General features: G+C 39.1%; 1 protein-coding gene across 1 annotated transcript; it reads right to left on the bottom strand.

Moving 5' to 3' along the window:
* Positions 1 to 1,389: 1,389 nt before the first annotated feature.
* On the bottom strand, positions 1,390 to 15,522 carry ddx51 (DEAD (Asp-Glu-Ala-Asp) box polypeptide 51). The gene is made up of 16 exons (XM_030128268.1): positions 15,321 to 15,522; positions 14,928 to 15,208; positions 13,863 to 13,999; positions 13,062 to 13,212; positions 12,838 to 12,983; positions 10,701 to 10,772; positions 10,502 to 10,608; positions 8,959 to 9,067; positions 8,705 to 8,850; positions 7,324 to 7,522; positions 5,633 to 5,748; positions 5,375 to 5,491; positions 3,267 to 3,368; positions 2,649 to 2,712; positions 2,416 to 2,550; positions 1,390 to 1,701 (listed from the first exon to the last, which is right to left on the bottom strand). The coding sequence occupies exons 1-16, from the start codon at positions 15,341 to 15,343 to the stop codon at positions 1,684 to 1,686; spliced, it is 1,923 nt and encodes a 640-aa protein (XP_029984128.1). The 5' UTR covers positions 15,344 to 15,522; the 3' UTR covers positions 1,390 to 1,683.
* Positions 15,523 to 15,741: the final 219 nt, after the last annotated feature.

The raw sequence follows: 15,741 nt of genomic DNA, 5'->3' as shown, positions 1-15,741 counted from the left end.
AAGGGAGTGAAATTATTTCGATCCAGATCTGATTCTGGATTTGGTGCGACTTTGAAAAATGTTCCCATTCTAACAGATAGGAAGTGGATTGATCCAATAAATCAGTATCGATGATATCAAGTGTGAATTTGAATTTTTTACAGATCTGATTGAATATGAGCAAAACATGGACTATTTCTGTAATAGAATAAATACACAGAACTGGGGCAGAATAAATGGCATCTGGATACATTTCCCAAAGCTTTGAATTTGCCTGGTAAACTACAAGGACATTGGTCCGATTTTTCATCCTTGGGGTCAGGACCACACATGGGGTCACCTGGAATTTCTAGTACTGTACTTTCTGGGCTATAAGTCACACCTGACTATAAGCTGCAGGTGTCCACGTTGTGACATGAGATATTTCCACAGACAGATGGTAAACAGACAGATTATTTAAGTATTTATTTCCATCCTTCACTGCTTTTGTCCAAACAGTGTCTGGAACGTCAGTAAACGTCAGGAACAGGCTGGTTCACAAACCCACAACAGTCACTGATCTGTGTCTTCCTCTTCTTCTGCTCATTAAACCACTGCAGTCGTCTTCTTCAGTGTTCTTCAGTTGAACAGCCTCAGCTCCGTCACACTCCTTCTACGTCTCTCCTCCGTTGTTGCTCAGTGGCACTTCGGTGCTGCAGCTCTATTTCCTCCTTTACAGACACATCGATTGGTTTTAACTTAAAACCTGCAAAATATGGATTTCTTTGTGTTTTCCATGATGAAGGTTTGTGCAAAATGATTGTTCAAAGTTCAGATTCAAACTCCTCCTCTTCATCACCTCTTCCTCCTGTCTGTCTCACTTTTGTGCTTCCTGTTAGAGCGCCCCCTGGAGGACGTTAGCCCGTTTAAATCTATACTGGAGCTGCATCGCTGTATAAGCCGCAGGGTTCAAAACCAGAAAAAAGTAGCGGCTTATAGTCCAGAAAGTACGGTAACTGATAAAAAAAAAAAAAAAACAACAACTTACTAATAAAAATATATATGGTGAGTTTAGAGACATAATCATAAAAGACACAAAAAAATCTGAGTGTGAAACTGCAGCACTGTGGTTCTGTGTCTGTGTCAAATGTTCATTGTGGTCAGTTTCAGATGCTGCAGCTCTTTCATAATTCATAGTTTCAGTTCTTGTTTGTTCAGTATTAATTGTCCTCCTTGTAAATCCCAGTTGGACTGACTGGACAGATCCTGAGCCTTTGTGCAGTAATCTACACCTGGATTTACTGCCTCTGTCCACAATAAGAGACATTATATAGACTAAATGTCCAATAAAATTAATGTTTATTTGCAACATCGTATAGCAAACTATTATAGGATCAAAAATAAATTTTTAGCAAAAAAAAAAAAAAAGTCTCAGTTTTGAATGTCTGGGGTCACCAGAAATTTGTGATGTTAAAATGGGGTCAGGAGTAAAAAAGGTTGGAACATGATCCACATGAATGCATTTATGGGACATAAAGTGTTCTCACACACACACACACACACACACACACACACAGACTGGGTGTTCTGACATGAGTTCATGGATTTGAAATGTGAAGTCAGCAGCACCGGCACTTTAGGTTGGATTCAACAGCAGGACTCCATCCATCCCATAATATGTCCTGTGATCTTCAGCAGGAGGAGGTTTGGAGGTGCAGCTCCTGTTCACTGGGCTTTCTCCTCCTGCGCACACACACACACACACACACACACACACACACACACACACACACACACACACACACACACACACACACAAATATGGGTCAACATATGAGTGTGCAATCAGTTTGTAAAAATACAGTTTAAATGAAAACAACCTCTATGCACATGAACATTTTTTGGCAAAAATAATTGAAGTGTTCTAAAACACCACAGGACACGACACAGACAGACTGTTCAGACCAGAACAACTGCACCATCAGCTGGAGTTCACTATCATGCTCCATTAACAGTCCATCTAAAACCATAGAAGGCACAGGTGTCAAACCTCCAAAGGGTCTGAACTGGACCATGAGATGAATGTGTGAAATACAAACATTAGACTGAAGTTTATTCATCAGTTTAGTTCAGGTTTCACATTCAGACCAGTAGGACCCCAAACGGGTCAGAACCAGTCAAATAAGAATCTATAAAGAATAAGAACAACTACAAATGTTTTGTATTTGTTTTAGTGTAAAAAAAAACATTTACATTACATATATATATATATATATATATATATATATATATATATAAAATATTTTTATTTATTTATTTATTGCATTTCCAGCTTGTCTTAGTTTAACAATCAGAAAAGCTCTAAAACATTCCAACATGTGCTGTGTGTTTTAGAATATGTAGGTGTGTGTGTGTTTTTTTAGTGTGTTTTAGTGTGTGTTTTAGTGTGTGTCCTACCCTGATGACCTCCTGCAGTTCTCTCAGTGTTTGTTGGTAGCGCTCCTCCATACCCTTCAGACTCTCTGCTTTTATAATCTGTTTGTGAATTCCAGGGCTGCCCGCCTCCATCACCATCTGCAGGAAGTGCTTCTCCTTCACACACAAACACAAACACAAACACACAGGCTTTGGTTTACATTCATTCATTCATATATATACAGTGTGTTTTCCATGTGTGTCCTGTGTTTTACCTGGACTCCTAACAGGAAGGTGAATGCCAGCCCGGCTTTCCCCGCTCGAGCAGTTCTGCCGATCCTGAAAGAAGACACAGGAAGACTTACGTATAGGGTGGATATAGGACATAGGATGGTACAGTATATAGGATGGTATTCATTTATACATTATTGAGTAACATACACATTTTGCATAAGTAGAAATATTAATAATAATAACAATAATAATAATAATAACAATAATAATAATAATAATAACTAGAAGCACTCGGAGAGCGCAGACCTCCGCCAAGGCTGATCAGTGGCGCCCCCCGTGGGCCCCCCCACCCCCGATCACCACCAAAATTTAATCATTTCTTCCTTATCCCATTTCCAACAAACCCTGAAAATTTCATCCAAATCTGTCCATAACTTTTTGAGTTATGTTGCACACTAACGGACAGACAAACAAACAAACAAACAAACAAACAAACAAACAAACAAACCCTGGCAAAAACATAACCTCCTTGGCGGAGGCAATAATAGATTATAGTGCTTTTCTCTGAACATATACTCAAAGCTCGTACAGCGGATCCATTCTTCCTTCACTCACACAGATCTACAGTGTGTGTACACATGTGTAAATCAGTCCCTCACCTGTGGATGTAGGTTCTGATGTACTGTGGAGCGTCATAGTTGAGCACACATTTGACCCCATGGATGTCGATCCCTCTGGCAGCTGCATCTGTGCTCACCAACCTTCACACACACACACACACACACACACACACACACACACACGCGCACACACACGCGCACACACACACACAGAGTAGAACTGGTCTGTTATTCCCCGTTTCCACGGCGTGGTATTGGCTCGACTTGACTCAGCCTTTTTGCGTTTCCATTACAAAAAAGGATCTGGTACCCAGTACTACCGTACTTTTTTGGTATCACCTCCGCCGAGGTTCCAGGACTGGGGACCAGATACTAAACCATGACGTATAAACACTGCAGACCACTGATTGGTCAGACAGTTTTCTCTGTGACCCGCCATTTTACAAAAACAGATGCAGAAGTGGACAGTAAATGTAGCGGTACACTAATTCACATGAGAACAGATAAACTACACCAGAGATTCAGTCTTTGGTGGCCGATGTAAAAATTCAGACCAGACAACACACAACGAGTGGGTTTATCAGCAACTCTCTGAACAGATGACATGGAGGTAACGCGCTACATCACTATGACGACCAGGTACTGTAGAGCCGGTAGTATCCTGGAATGGAAACGGTCTGCAGGAATACCGAGCCGAGCTGAGCCGAGCCGAGCTGGTTCCATGTAGTGGAAACGCAGCATTAGAAGAACCAAACACTGACCTGCACCAGTATGATGGACCAAACACCCTTCAGTCCATTAGTCTGGAACACCAGTAAACCAGGGGTGTCCAACATATGGCCTGTGGGCCAAAACCAAACCACCAAAGGGTCTGATCTGGGCCCACAGATTATTTTTACAAAGTACAGAAATGACACTGAGGATATTAACAATTAAATAAATAAAATAATAATAATAACCTATAAATAATGACAACTCTGATTTTTTCTTTTACTGTAAAAAATAAAATTATGAATCAACAAATGAATGAATTTATTTTTGGTCTTACATCAATCCTTGTACTCAGTACATTAATCATAATAAACATAAAAACCAAAAAAGGAACAGGCTAGAAGCAAAAGCTTTTTTTTTGCCTCTCCTTTTCACCTAATACACTGCATACATCAACTTAAATGTGAACAGCATTGAGCATTCACACCATAATAATTAAAAAAAAAAAAAACCCTTAGTAAATCAGTTTGTACAGTTTTTTGCATGTGCAATGAGTTTGCAAATGTTTTAATACACACTAACCTTTGATAGATCCGGCCCTAAATGAACAACTCATCTGTATGTTCCCTGAAATGAACATTATTCATTCATCTTATTACTCTTTTCTGTCATAGAAACAATGGCTTTGTGTTCCTCATATACAATAACTCAAATATGGCAGAATAAGTGAACAATATCCAATTCTCATTGCTTTATCATCCATATAATCCAGCAGCTTGAACCAAATATTGGTTGAAGTTCTTTACACAAGTCTGAACCAAGGTTCTAATAGTTTTGGATTTTTCATTCTAGTTTAGTTTTGACTTTTTTTCTCTAACTCAGTTCATTTTAATTCGTTTTTAGAGCAGGTTGGACAGTTTTTATTAGATTTTGTTTTTTCCAAATGCTTAGTTTTAGTTTAGTTTTAGTTTAGTCGTCTCTTTTCTCTTCTTCTCTGTGGTCGTATTCAAATCAATCCCAGACAGGACTCTGCTGCTTTAGTCTCCATGTTTCCAGGTAGAGTGGGGACCAGAAGACGACTGGAAACCACAAGTGAACACAAGTGACGGAGCAAAAAGTGTCGTATGGTGCCGCTAGCTAAAATTGCTCAAGCAAAATAAATCGATTTTATATAAATCTGACATTAACAAAGACGAAAACAAAGGGAATTTTATCCATCATTTTTATACGTTTTAGTTAGTTTTGTAAACACACAATACAGTTTCAGTTAATTATCGTTTTTTCTTTTAATTATAGTTTTTATTTCTGTTAACAAAAATGTTTCGTCAATTCTAGTTTTTGTCGTTTCGTTTTTGATGGCGATAATAACCTTGGTCTGAACTTGTCTTCTATGACCCACACAAACACAAACATAAGCACACACTCATCAGACTCACATTTGGATCTTCCCCTGCTCAAACTCTTTCAGCGTCTTCTTTCTCTCAGCAGGAGAAAGTCTGGAGGAGAACTCTGCCACCTGAACTCCACCGAAGAGCTGCAGCAGCAGGAAGAGTCTGAAGAAGAAGAAGAAGAAGAAGAAGAAGCAGGGACACTGAGTTTAAAGAGTGGACAGACTGACAACATATGGACAGACAACAGTGTTGGATGGACGACAGAGTGGACGACAGAGTGGACGACAGAGTGGCTGTTCTGACCTGTGGGCAGCCTCTCTGGAGTTGGTGAAACACAACATGGGGCTGAGCTTCATCCGCAGCAGGAAGTGGAGGACGAGGAGGGGCTTCTTACTTAATGTACAGTGAACGTAATACTCCTAAAAACACATGACATCACAGTTAGCATCATGTGACCAGGGAACTGTCACCTCATGGTTTTCCTGAAAGCTTTTTGTCCTCATGTTGAACACACAGATCCAACCTGTACCTGTGACCACGAAAACTAAAACTAAAACAGTAACACTTCACAATAAGTGCACACTATGAAGCATTAATTAAGCATTAATAAATACTGGGGCGACACGGTGGTGCAGTGGTTAGCACACGTGCCTCACAGCAAGAAGGTCCTGGGTTCGATTCCAACACCAGTCGACGGGTGGTGGGACCTTTCTGTGTGGAGTTTGCATGTTCTCCTCGTGTCTGCGTGGGTTCTCTCCGGGTACTCCGGCTTCCTCCCACAGTCCAAAAACATGCACTAATAGGTTAATTGGTTAATCTAAATTGCCCATAGGTGTGAATGTGAGAGTGATTGTTTGTCTCTATATGTTCAGCCCTGTGATGAACTGGCGACTTGTCCAGGGTGTACCCCGCCTTCGCCCCTATGTAGCTGGGATAGGCTCCAAGCGACCCCCGTGACCCTAGTGAGGATAAAGCGGGTTCAGAAAATGAATGAATGAATGAATAAATACTGAATTCATTATTTATTAATGCTTATTTCTGACATGAATACTCATTAATATATGGTTTATAAGCACAGTTATAAATGTTTTACTCATCATTCATAATGATAATCATTCAGTCATGCAGTTTGTTTGATAATCCCATGTGCTGTGTCTTTTATTTGTAGAATAACTCAGACTTTTGTGAGTCTTTAGGCATTTCCAACTTTTAAATCTCATTTGTAAATGCTTTAAATGTCATAGATAGTGCACACTTTAGATGAGCTCACACCATAGACTGAATTAATGAGTAGTTAGTGCTGTAGGACTACCTGAAAGAATGAATTCCTGTATTAATAACTGTTTATAGGACATCTATTGGAAAATAAATGTGTGAGTTAGTATAAAATACACACTAACATATTCACTAACCATTAGTACATGTGTGAATAGTGTATGTGTGAGCAGAAATGCACATCACAACTGGTTTGTAAGTGATGCAATACTAATGTTTAAATGCTGAATCCATAATTTATAAAGTATGAAAATACAGTCATTAAGCACAATGTGGATGTTCTTATTAATGATGAGTAAAACGTTTATAACTGTGCTTATATATATATTATAGCATATGTATATATATATATATATATATATATGTATTTGTGTGTGTGTGTATATATATATGTATATATATATTTGTGTGTGTGTGTGTGTGTGTATATATATATATATATATATATATATATATATATATATATATATATATATATACACACACACACACACACATACATATATATATATCATACTAATGAGTATTCATGTCATAAATATGCTTTATAAATGATGACTTCAGTATTTCTGAATGTTTAACTAATGCTTCATAGTGTGTATTTATTCTTCTAAAGTGTTCCCATTAAATCTCATCCCTTTGGCCTCAGGTCTGGGTCACTGTTTGTGCTGAACTGTGTTATAAGGCTGTATGGTGCACATGCTCCATCCGTGTCCTACCGTCAGACCCTGGGGGAAGTCGAAGCGGTCTTGTTTGTGGGGCGGGGCCGTGGGCGTGTCGGCCGTGGTGGCGGGGCGGCTGTGGGCGGAGCTGAAGAGTCGTGGCTGGTGGAGGCCCAGCTGCTGCAGCTTCTCAGGGTTTTGAGTGAGTGTAGCAGAGAAGAGCAGCTTCTGCAGAGGCATCGCAGGTGGAGACAGACTGAAGAGGAACACACAGACGGACGGACGTCACCAGGTTAAAGCTGGATCTATGATGTGGATATGTGACGGCTGTGGTGGTGCCGCTGGCGTGTCACGTACCACCACAAATATGATGGTACCAGACAAAGGATGGACTCATAAATGAATGCAGGGTTTCTGCTGGTAAGGTTTTGCTGTGGTGCACCGCCACGGCAAAACCACCACACCATACATTTGATACAAAAAAACCCAAAACAATCAATAATAGCTCTACACATTAGACCACTGGTGTCAAACATGCGGCCCGGGGGCCAAATCTGGCCCGTAGGATGGATTTGTGAAATGCAAAAATTACACTGAAGATATTATCAATGGAGGATGTCAAAATGATCTTAATTCAGATCCCACATACAGACCAATTAGATATCAAGTATACGGTGGCCCAGAGGTGCAACAGCCCAAAAAATGATCCACTATAAGAAAAAAAAGAGAACAGCCCAAAAAATGATCCATTAACCTTTCAGGTAAACAGCGCCCCCTTACTTGAAAAGGTGGATGATGTTTATTTTTTTCTTATAGTGGATAATTTCTTGGGCTTTTCTCAATATTTTTAGGTATTTATTCAAATGCAGATATTGTGGAGGTTCATTTTTGTTTTTCTTTTTTGTTTGTATTTTATTCATTATTATTCAACACTTTTATAAAACAATGGTTATTTGAATCATCCTGAAAGCACTATTTACTGAGAGGCAGATGTTCATTCCTTTGTTTGGATTGAACTCAAATCCTGTTCTGATGTTAGTTGTGAACTAACAGAACCTGAACATTTGAACAGGATCTGAAACTGGAATGTCTGTGAAATAGAATTTCAGTTTGAACACAGTTTGAACATTTGGTGATAGAACATTAGATCCTGTTGGGATCAAATACAAATGTGTTTAGGATTTGCGCAGATTTCTGCTGGAATTCAGTTCTTCCAGGAAATAATCATTTAAAAAAGGAAACAAACTAAATATGGCCTTTTTAATAGTATCATGATATATTGTGATATATCATATGGTGATCCTAGTATTGGGATTTGTATCGTATCTCCAGACTCTTGCTGATACACAGCCCTATGTGCAATGCCAAATAAATTGTGATTCTGCTTGTCAGACAGACTGGGTTAAAGTATGCGTTGGTGTTTGTTGGTCTAACTCACCTGGCTGCTGTGATGTGTTTGGGTTCAGTCCTTCTGAAGACAGACGTGGGTTCTGTTTCACTTCCTGTTCTGTACACGGCCTTAACCACCTGACTGAGCCACGACTGGTGCATGCTGTCAATCATTCTGTCGGCCTCGTCGATAATCTGTGACAAATGAGGAAATTCACTGTGAATGGAACACAACGGCGTTCAGTGTCTGAAATATGGGACTGTGGTTAGAAAACAGACTATTTATAGGTTTGAGAAACCCACCAGGAACCTGAGGTGTTCCAGACATAAACCTGAGCTCTTATTGATGTGGTCCACCAGACGGCCTGGGGTGGCAACGATGATGTCCGCTAAACTGCGCCTCACACCCCCTCTAGAAGAACAGTATTATAGAAGAACATGATTTATAAAAGAGCCCTAGAGAGCCAGGTCAGAGCAGCTGTCCTGTTTAACCCTTTCATTCACACTGGTCACTACAGTGGACATCAATTCTGCAGCTGTTCTCTTGTATATTCATGTTTTTTTTTTTTTAACTTACATTTTATTGTTCCATTTTAGAAGTTTTCCAACACAAACATTTAGAACATAGTGTCAGTCGTCGTCCTGTATATTGTCCATTTTTTCCATCGATCTTCACGTTTCTTGCTGTAGTCTTATGATATACATAACACTCTCCATGTTGTGAATTTCTTCCACAGTGTCTCCAATTATTTAGGGTGGGGGGGGTCTCTTAGCACCATTTTTGTGTGATGGCTTTTTTTAGACCACAGGTGTCAGACATGCATCCTGGGGGCCAAATCCGGCCCACCAAAGGGTCCAGTCCGGCCCCTGGGATGAATTTGTGAAATACAAAAATTACGCTAAGATCTTAAACATTTTAGTTCAGGTTCCACATTCAGACCAATTTAATCTACAGTGGGTCGGATCAGTCAAATACTATCATAAAAACCTATAAATACTCACAACTCCAAATTTTTCTCTTTGTAAATGTAAACATTTTCATGTCATTTTACTGTATTTACACTAAAACAAACTAACATTTCACAAAAACACGAATAACCTGAACAAATATAAACATTTTGAAATGTCTGAAGTGCATTTTTAACAATATTCTGCCACTGTGATCTGTAAGTTGTAATTTACATGTGTAAATGATAAACTGAGACATAATACTGTTAAAACTGTACTTAGTTTTCTTAAGAAATTTCAGTTTGTTCATGTAATTCACATTGTTTTAAAGGATAGTTGGTAGATGTGAACATTTTCATTTTCAACATTTTTGCAGAATTTTACTTTTTTTTGCTCTAAAACATAGAAGAAAGTTTGGAGTTGACATTATTTATATATTATGTTATTATTTCATTGGTTCGGCCCACTTCAGATCAAATTTGGCTTAATGTGGAACTGAATGAAAATGAATTTGACAGCCCTGTTTTAGACGATGCCAAGAGGATTCTAATCACATATTTATCCTTACTTGGTTTGTCCTTTCCTGTTAAATGACCCAAATACGAGAAAAGCACTCGGAGAGCGCAGACCGCCACCAAGACAGATCTGCCCCCCCCCATGTTTGTTATGGTGTGAATGCTTGATGCTGTACACATTCAGGTTGATAAAAGCACTGTATTAGGTGAAATATAGGTGGAACACAGAACAGAACCAGGACTGGAACACAGAACAGAACTGGAACATAGAACAGAACCAGAACTGGAACACAGAACAGAACCATCCTCACACATTCAGCTGGTTCTGATCCACATAGACCAGACTCAGATGTACAGGGACACTGGACTGTTTTCTGTCTTACCTGTGTTCTGACACAGACTCCTGTTCTGCACTGAAGGACTTGTGTCCTGCCAACATCACCACTTTCAGAGTCGTACCCTCAGCGTATGACGAGAACACTTTCCAAACCTGCACAAACACAGGGGTGTGGTGGTTAACCCTGCTCATGTTTCTACAGTAAAAACATGTCTGTGTCAGTGTTTGATCCGTTCCGTTCTGACCTGCTGAGCCAGCTCTTTGGTCGGTAACACGGCCAAAGCTCGGACTTCACACACCACCCGCTCCATCAGCACCTGATGGAAGAAAACCTCATAAGTCTGTAGTTTATGGAACAGTAGTTAGTGTAATACTGTACAGACCACTGTGTCTGAACGTAAATGTGCCTCAGTATGTTGGTGTATGAAACGTTCACACCAGTGTCAGCTGTTGGTCTTTCAGACAGGGGAAGCTCATTGTCGACTCACATCAAAAAAATTGTCAGTTTATTTAAACAGAAATTCATCCCTCCGTTCCTTTTTCAGTAAATGCTCAGTGACCTTATCGTACACAGTAGGCATCTGTTCCAGGGACTGGATAGTTAGTTCACTCCGACCAAGCCAACAGTCTGACCAATTTAACTATCTACAAAATGATATTAAACTGAACAAGACAGGATTAAATTATGGAACTGAAACAAGAAAATGTTGAAATTATGTTAAATGTAAACCAGTTAGTCCAGTGGTTGTGTTTTCTTCCAGGTCAGTAAATGAACAGTTCATTTGGTTTCTGTGATTTCCCAGCAGAATGTGTGACAGTATTAAACTGAACTGTGTCAGTGAAGGAGAAGATCTGAAAACAGCTGTCAATCAAACTGGATTCAGCCTTTGGACCCATCCTCCAATTGGCACACGGAAGCTCAGCGTCTGGCCCAGCCGAGCTCCGCCCACAGCTCCATTCACCCCCAGAGACGCCGAGCGTCCGGGGGCGGGACAACACGGTGTCATTTATGCAACGCTGGTCCAGTTTAAAGTCAGTTTAAAGCAGTTCCACTCAGTCCCATTGAAGTGCATGGACGCTGAGCGTCTACGGACAAATGCACTGAGCAGAGATGGAATGAACAAACACAGACACGGGAATGGAGGAGAAGTGAACAACATCCAGTCCACTGATCTGGGATCAAACTGATTCTGAACCAACTGGTCTGAGAGATGAACGTGTTCCAACACATTTGGAGTCAATGAAATGAAAACAACTGAACAGATTTGAACATTTAATGGGAGTCATTTTAGGAGAAGAGGAGCTTCCACTGCAGTCTGACACTAAACACCTGTGGTTCATATCATGTAGGAATCTAAACCTGGTTCATCCAGTTTACTGTTCAGCACTGGTGTGAGGTTAAAGCTGGAACTCTGCTACAAAACACCAGAGTGAGCTTCAATAACCACAATCTAAGCAGGTCAAGAATATTTAATTTTAATTTCTAATTCTATAGTTACATTAATATTTGCCGTACTTTCCGGTCTACAAGCCGCTACTTTTTTCCACACACTGTGAACCCGCGGCTCTAAAATGAGGCGGCTAATTTATGTTTTCTGGGCTAACGATTTATCCGGCTGACAAAGAAGGAAATAGAGCTGCTGTGCGGAAGCCTGGCATCAATGAAGCGATGGTGAGACGTTGGAGACGGGGTGGGTGTGGCTTATAGTCCAGAAAGTACGGTATGCAAAGATCAAATTTCTGACTTTTCTCTCTGTATCTCCTTTTTTCACTCCTTTGTGGTTTTTTAATCTGTCTTTTTCTTTGCACTTGGTTGTCATTTGTTGCTGCTGTTGAAATTTCCCCACGGTGGAATAAATAAAGTCTTATCTGATCTTAAAGCAGTGATATTAGTCTTTTTTCAATGTTATTCTTCCTTTTCTATCTGACAAACAATTATGGAGAAATACTGGAGAAATGTTGGTCTGAAGTCTGGACCTGATATAAGCAAATGAGGAGACGGAACTAGTTAGAGACGCAACTAATTAAGAAGGAATTTGAATGAAAGAAAACAAACGAAAATCAAGCAAAATAATGAAAAAAAAACAAAACAAAACGAAAATCAAGCAAAATAATGAAAAAAAAATGAACAAAACCGATATGTGCAAATGTCATAAGTAGTTATAGACGGAACAAATTAAGAAGGAATTCAAACAGGTTTTAGAAATTCACTGAATGAATGAATATAAAGATAGTTTTGCAGCAGCTGGAGGGCTCAAATACACAAAGAAATGAACCACAGACTCACAAATGTGGGTTTAGATAAATGTGAGCCCTTTAAATAAATATGTCAGTGTCTCACAGTCCTTGGTGGACTTGGTCACAGTGGACACATGGACTCACCTGGATGACAGGTAGGACAAATGCCAGAGTCTTGCCACTTCCTGTCGGTGCAGAAACACAAATATCTGGTGGTTTGTATCCTCCTTGTCCAATCAGCAGGCCCTGCTGTGCACCCTCCAGGATGACTGGGATGACTTCTGCCTGCACTGGAAGTAAAACACAGCCTTTGTTAGCCAGGGGTTCATGAGGCTGAATATTCAGTTCACACATGTGTTTGTCGTCACCTGGAAACAAGTGTTGAATCTGGTTATTTTGGAGTTTCTTCACCAGATGAACACAGAGTCCTGGGACGTCTAACACTGGAACCAGGTGGTTTTTAATGTCGCTGTGAATGGCATCAGGCTGAGCGAGCCACTGAGGAAGAACTCTGTGCACCTGGAAATCCACAAGATGAGATTAAAGATAAAGATAAGACAAGACAAGACAAGACAAGACAAGATAAGATGAGATAAGTCTTTACTGTCATTGCACCAACATACAATGTACGACAAGGTTGAAACTTTGAGTATCATTATTGTGACATTATTGTGACAAAAATATTGTGGAATAAATGTGTACCATTCATGCAGTGTCTTGTGTTGAATTTATTGGAAAACTGTGTATCACTTGTCCTTGTGGGACTTTTTGCATGATGTTTGCTGGAAAGTGGGCAAAAATTCCCCTTTTTAATGTGACAAATAATATGAAAACCCATATTAATCCTGTTGCTGCTTGCAAATGTTCATTAAACTGGCTTCCTTTGAACCTCATAAGAAGATCAATGACACCCCCCCATCACCACCAAAATGTAATCATTTGTTCCTTGTGCCAGCATCAACATTTCCTGAAATTTTCATCCAAATCCATCCATAACTTTTTGAGTTATCTTGCACACAAACAAACAAATAGACAGACCAACACCGGCAAAACCCTAACCTCCTTGGCGGAGGTAAATATCAGATGACCTTCTGGTGTCAGTGTTCTGTCATTTTTAAAAACCCTCTAATTTCATGGGCACTTTCCTCCCTCACATGTGGAAAACGTACCTTTTGGACAGATTTCAGGTCAAATCCTCCCAGAACTGTGAACTCAGCGGGGGCAGACGTCTTCTCACGTGTGTCATTTCCTGCCTCTGCGTCTTCTTTCTCTTCTTCTTCACCCTCTCCCATATCCTCACGTCCATCTATTTCAGTCATAGGAGAATCTATCATTCTAACAGACTGTAGGAACTCTCCATGAACAGACTGATACGCAATAGATTTTGTTTCAGCTGATGTGTGAACGTTTATTGACTTTCTCAGGGTTCCATTCACACTATAATCTGATATTATTTAAATCTCAGATTGTCTTTGGTTGTTCATATTACTTTTTAAATGTGGCTGATCTCAGATTCCACTGTCATTTGCTCACGGTACTAAAGTAAGCCACATGAGAAAAAGAACAAACCTGTCATATACAGTGTACTGTTGTGCAGAAGTAAACATTTAGACAACTGAAAAGGGATGTAACCATTACCGGTACAACGATAAATGGTGGTAAAATCACAGACGGTTAGTATTATTGTTTAAATTCTAATTCTCATGATAACTGTGTTTGATTACCGCACTTTTAGGGGAAAAAACACCTATGTAAAGATCTGCTTTAATGTCAAATATTTGAGTATAGTTTTAATTTATTACAATTTTGATTTTCTATACCTAAAATTTGGAACCAATATTCATTTTTAAAGTCTTCGTTAAGCATCTTATTAGTTCAACAGATTCACAGACTGAAAATATCACTGATACAAGAACAAATATTATTATTATAGTGAATAGTGCATCTACATATATGAGTCTGAAAAAATACTATTATTATTATTATCGTTAATAGTGCATTTACATATATTAGTCCTTTTGAGGTTTCATTTTATATTAGTTATATCTTTTTTTCTACAAGCGATACTGAATTTTGTAAACAGTTCCATAAACTACAGTTTTTTAGCTTAAAAAAAATGAGCCTATTTGATAAATGATAGGTGAAACTTTAATTTTTGGCACTTATGTTCACTTTGGCTGAATCTGACCAAAATTTAATACACTGTATTTAGAGAGATGAATATGTCCACTCACCCAACTCCTTTTTCCTCTTCTGTTTCTTTTTTCCACTTTTCTTATTCTTGTCTTCCTCCACAGGTTGATCTTTGTTTGGATCTATTTCTCCTTTCCTCTTTTTGTGCTTCTGCCTGCTGTCCTTGTCAGCCTTCCTCTTCTTTCTGTCAGTCTGTTCTTCTGTCTCTTCCTGTCGTAAACTCTGTTGTTGCTTCTCTTTGGCCTTCTGCTGTAGTTTGACCAGTAAAGCCTGAGCCCGACTCTCTTTAGAGGCACAATTATCTTCATCCTCTCCAAGATATCTTAAAAACCAACATGAAATTTAAAATAACAATAATAACAAAAAATAACAATAACAATAGATTAGAATTTCATAAGATATTAAAGTCTAGAAGGCAGCTTTAAAAAGTTTACCTGTTCACAAGAAACAGAGACATTTCAGCACAAACGTTTTACCGTTTGTATTTCTTTGGCAGCGAAAAAAAAAAACTTATTCTACAAAATATCTTATAATTAAGGTTCTGCTACACGAACAACTTCCTTTCCTGAAATAAGTAGAATAAAGTCAACTTTTTCTGTTACACTAAAGAGCTCTACTCATGTGTTATCCACACATTTAAATGCGCATTTTGATGACGTCAGTTAAACTGGTCTCAAAGAATTACGTCACAGTCGAGGACAGTCCAACTATACCTGATTTTTCACAACTCAAATTACATTACAATGATGATATCAACCTTTCCTTTTGTTACCTTGTATTTTTTCAACACAAGTTATTTGGAGGAATTTTGTTCTAACATTAAAAATACATAATACCGGGACAACAAAAGGAACA

The sequence above is a fragment of the Sphaeramia orbicularis genome, chromosome 24 (genome assembly GCF_902148855.1).
Source record: "Sphaeramia orbicularis chromosome 24, fSphaOr1.1, whole genome shotgun sequence".
Taxonomy (NCBI): domain Eukaryota; kingdom Metazoa; phylum Chordata; class Actinopteri; order Kurtiformes; family Apogonidae; genus Sphaeramia; species Sphaeramia orbicularis.
Note: the sequence above shows the minus strand (reverse complement) of the source record. Positions and strands in the feature narration are given on the sequence as shown.

Coding starts and splice junctions, on each gene's coding strand:
- ddx51 (XM_030128268.1), bottom strand. CDS start 15,343: ATGTCTCTGTTTCTTGTGAACAG. Junction 12,984..13,061: donor GATTCAACACTTGTTTCCAG/GTGACGACAAAC, acceptor TTTTACTTCCAG/TGCAGGCAGAAGTCATCCCA. Junction 7,523..8,704: donor AAACACATCACAGCAGCCAG/GTGAGTTAGACC, acceptor GTTCCTCTTCAG/TCTGTCTCCACCTGCGATGC.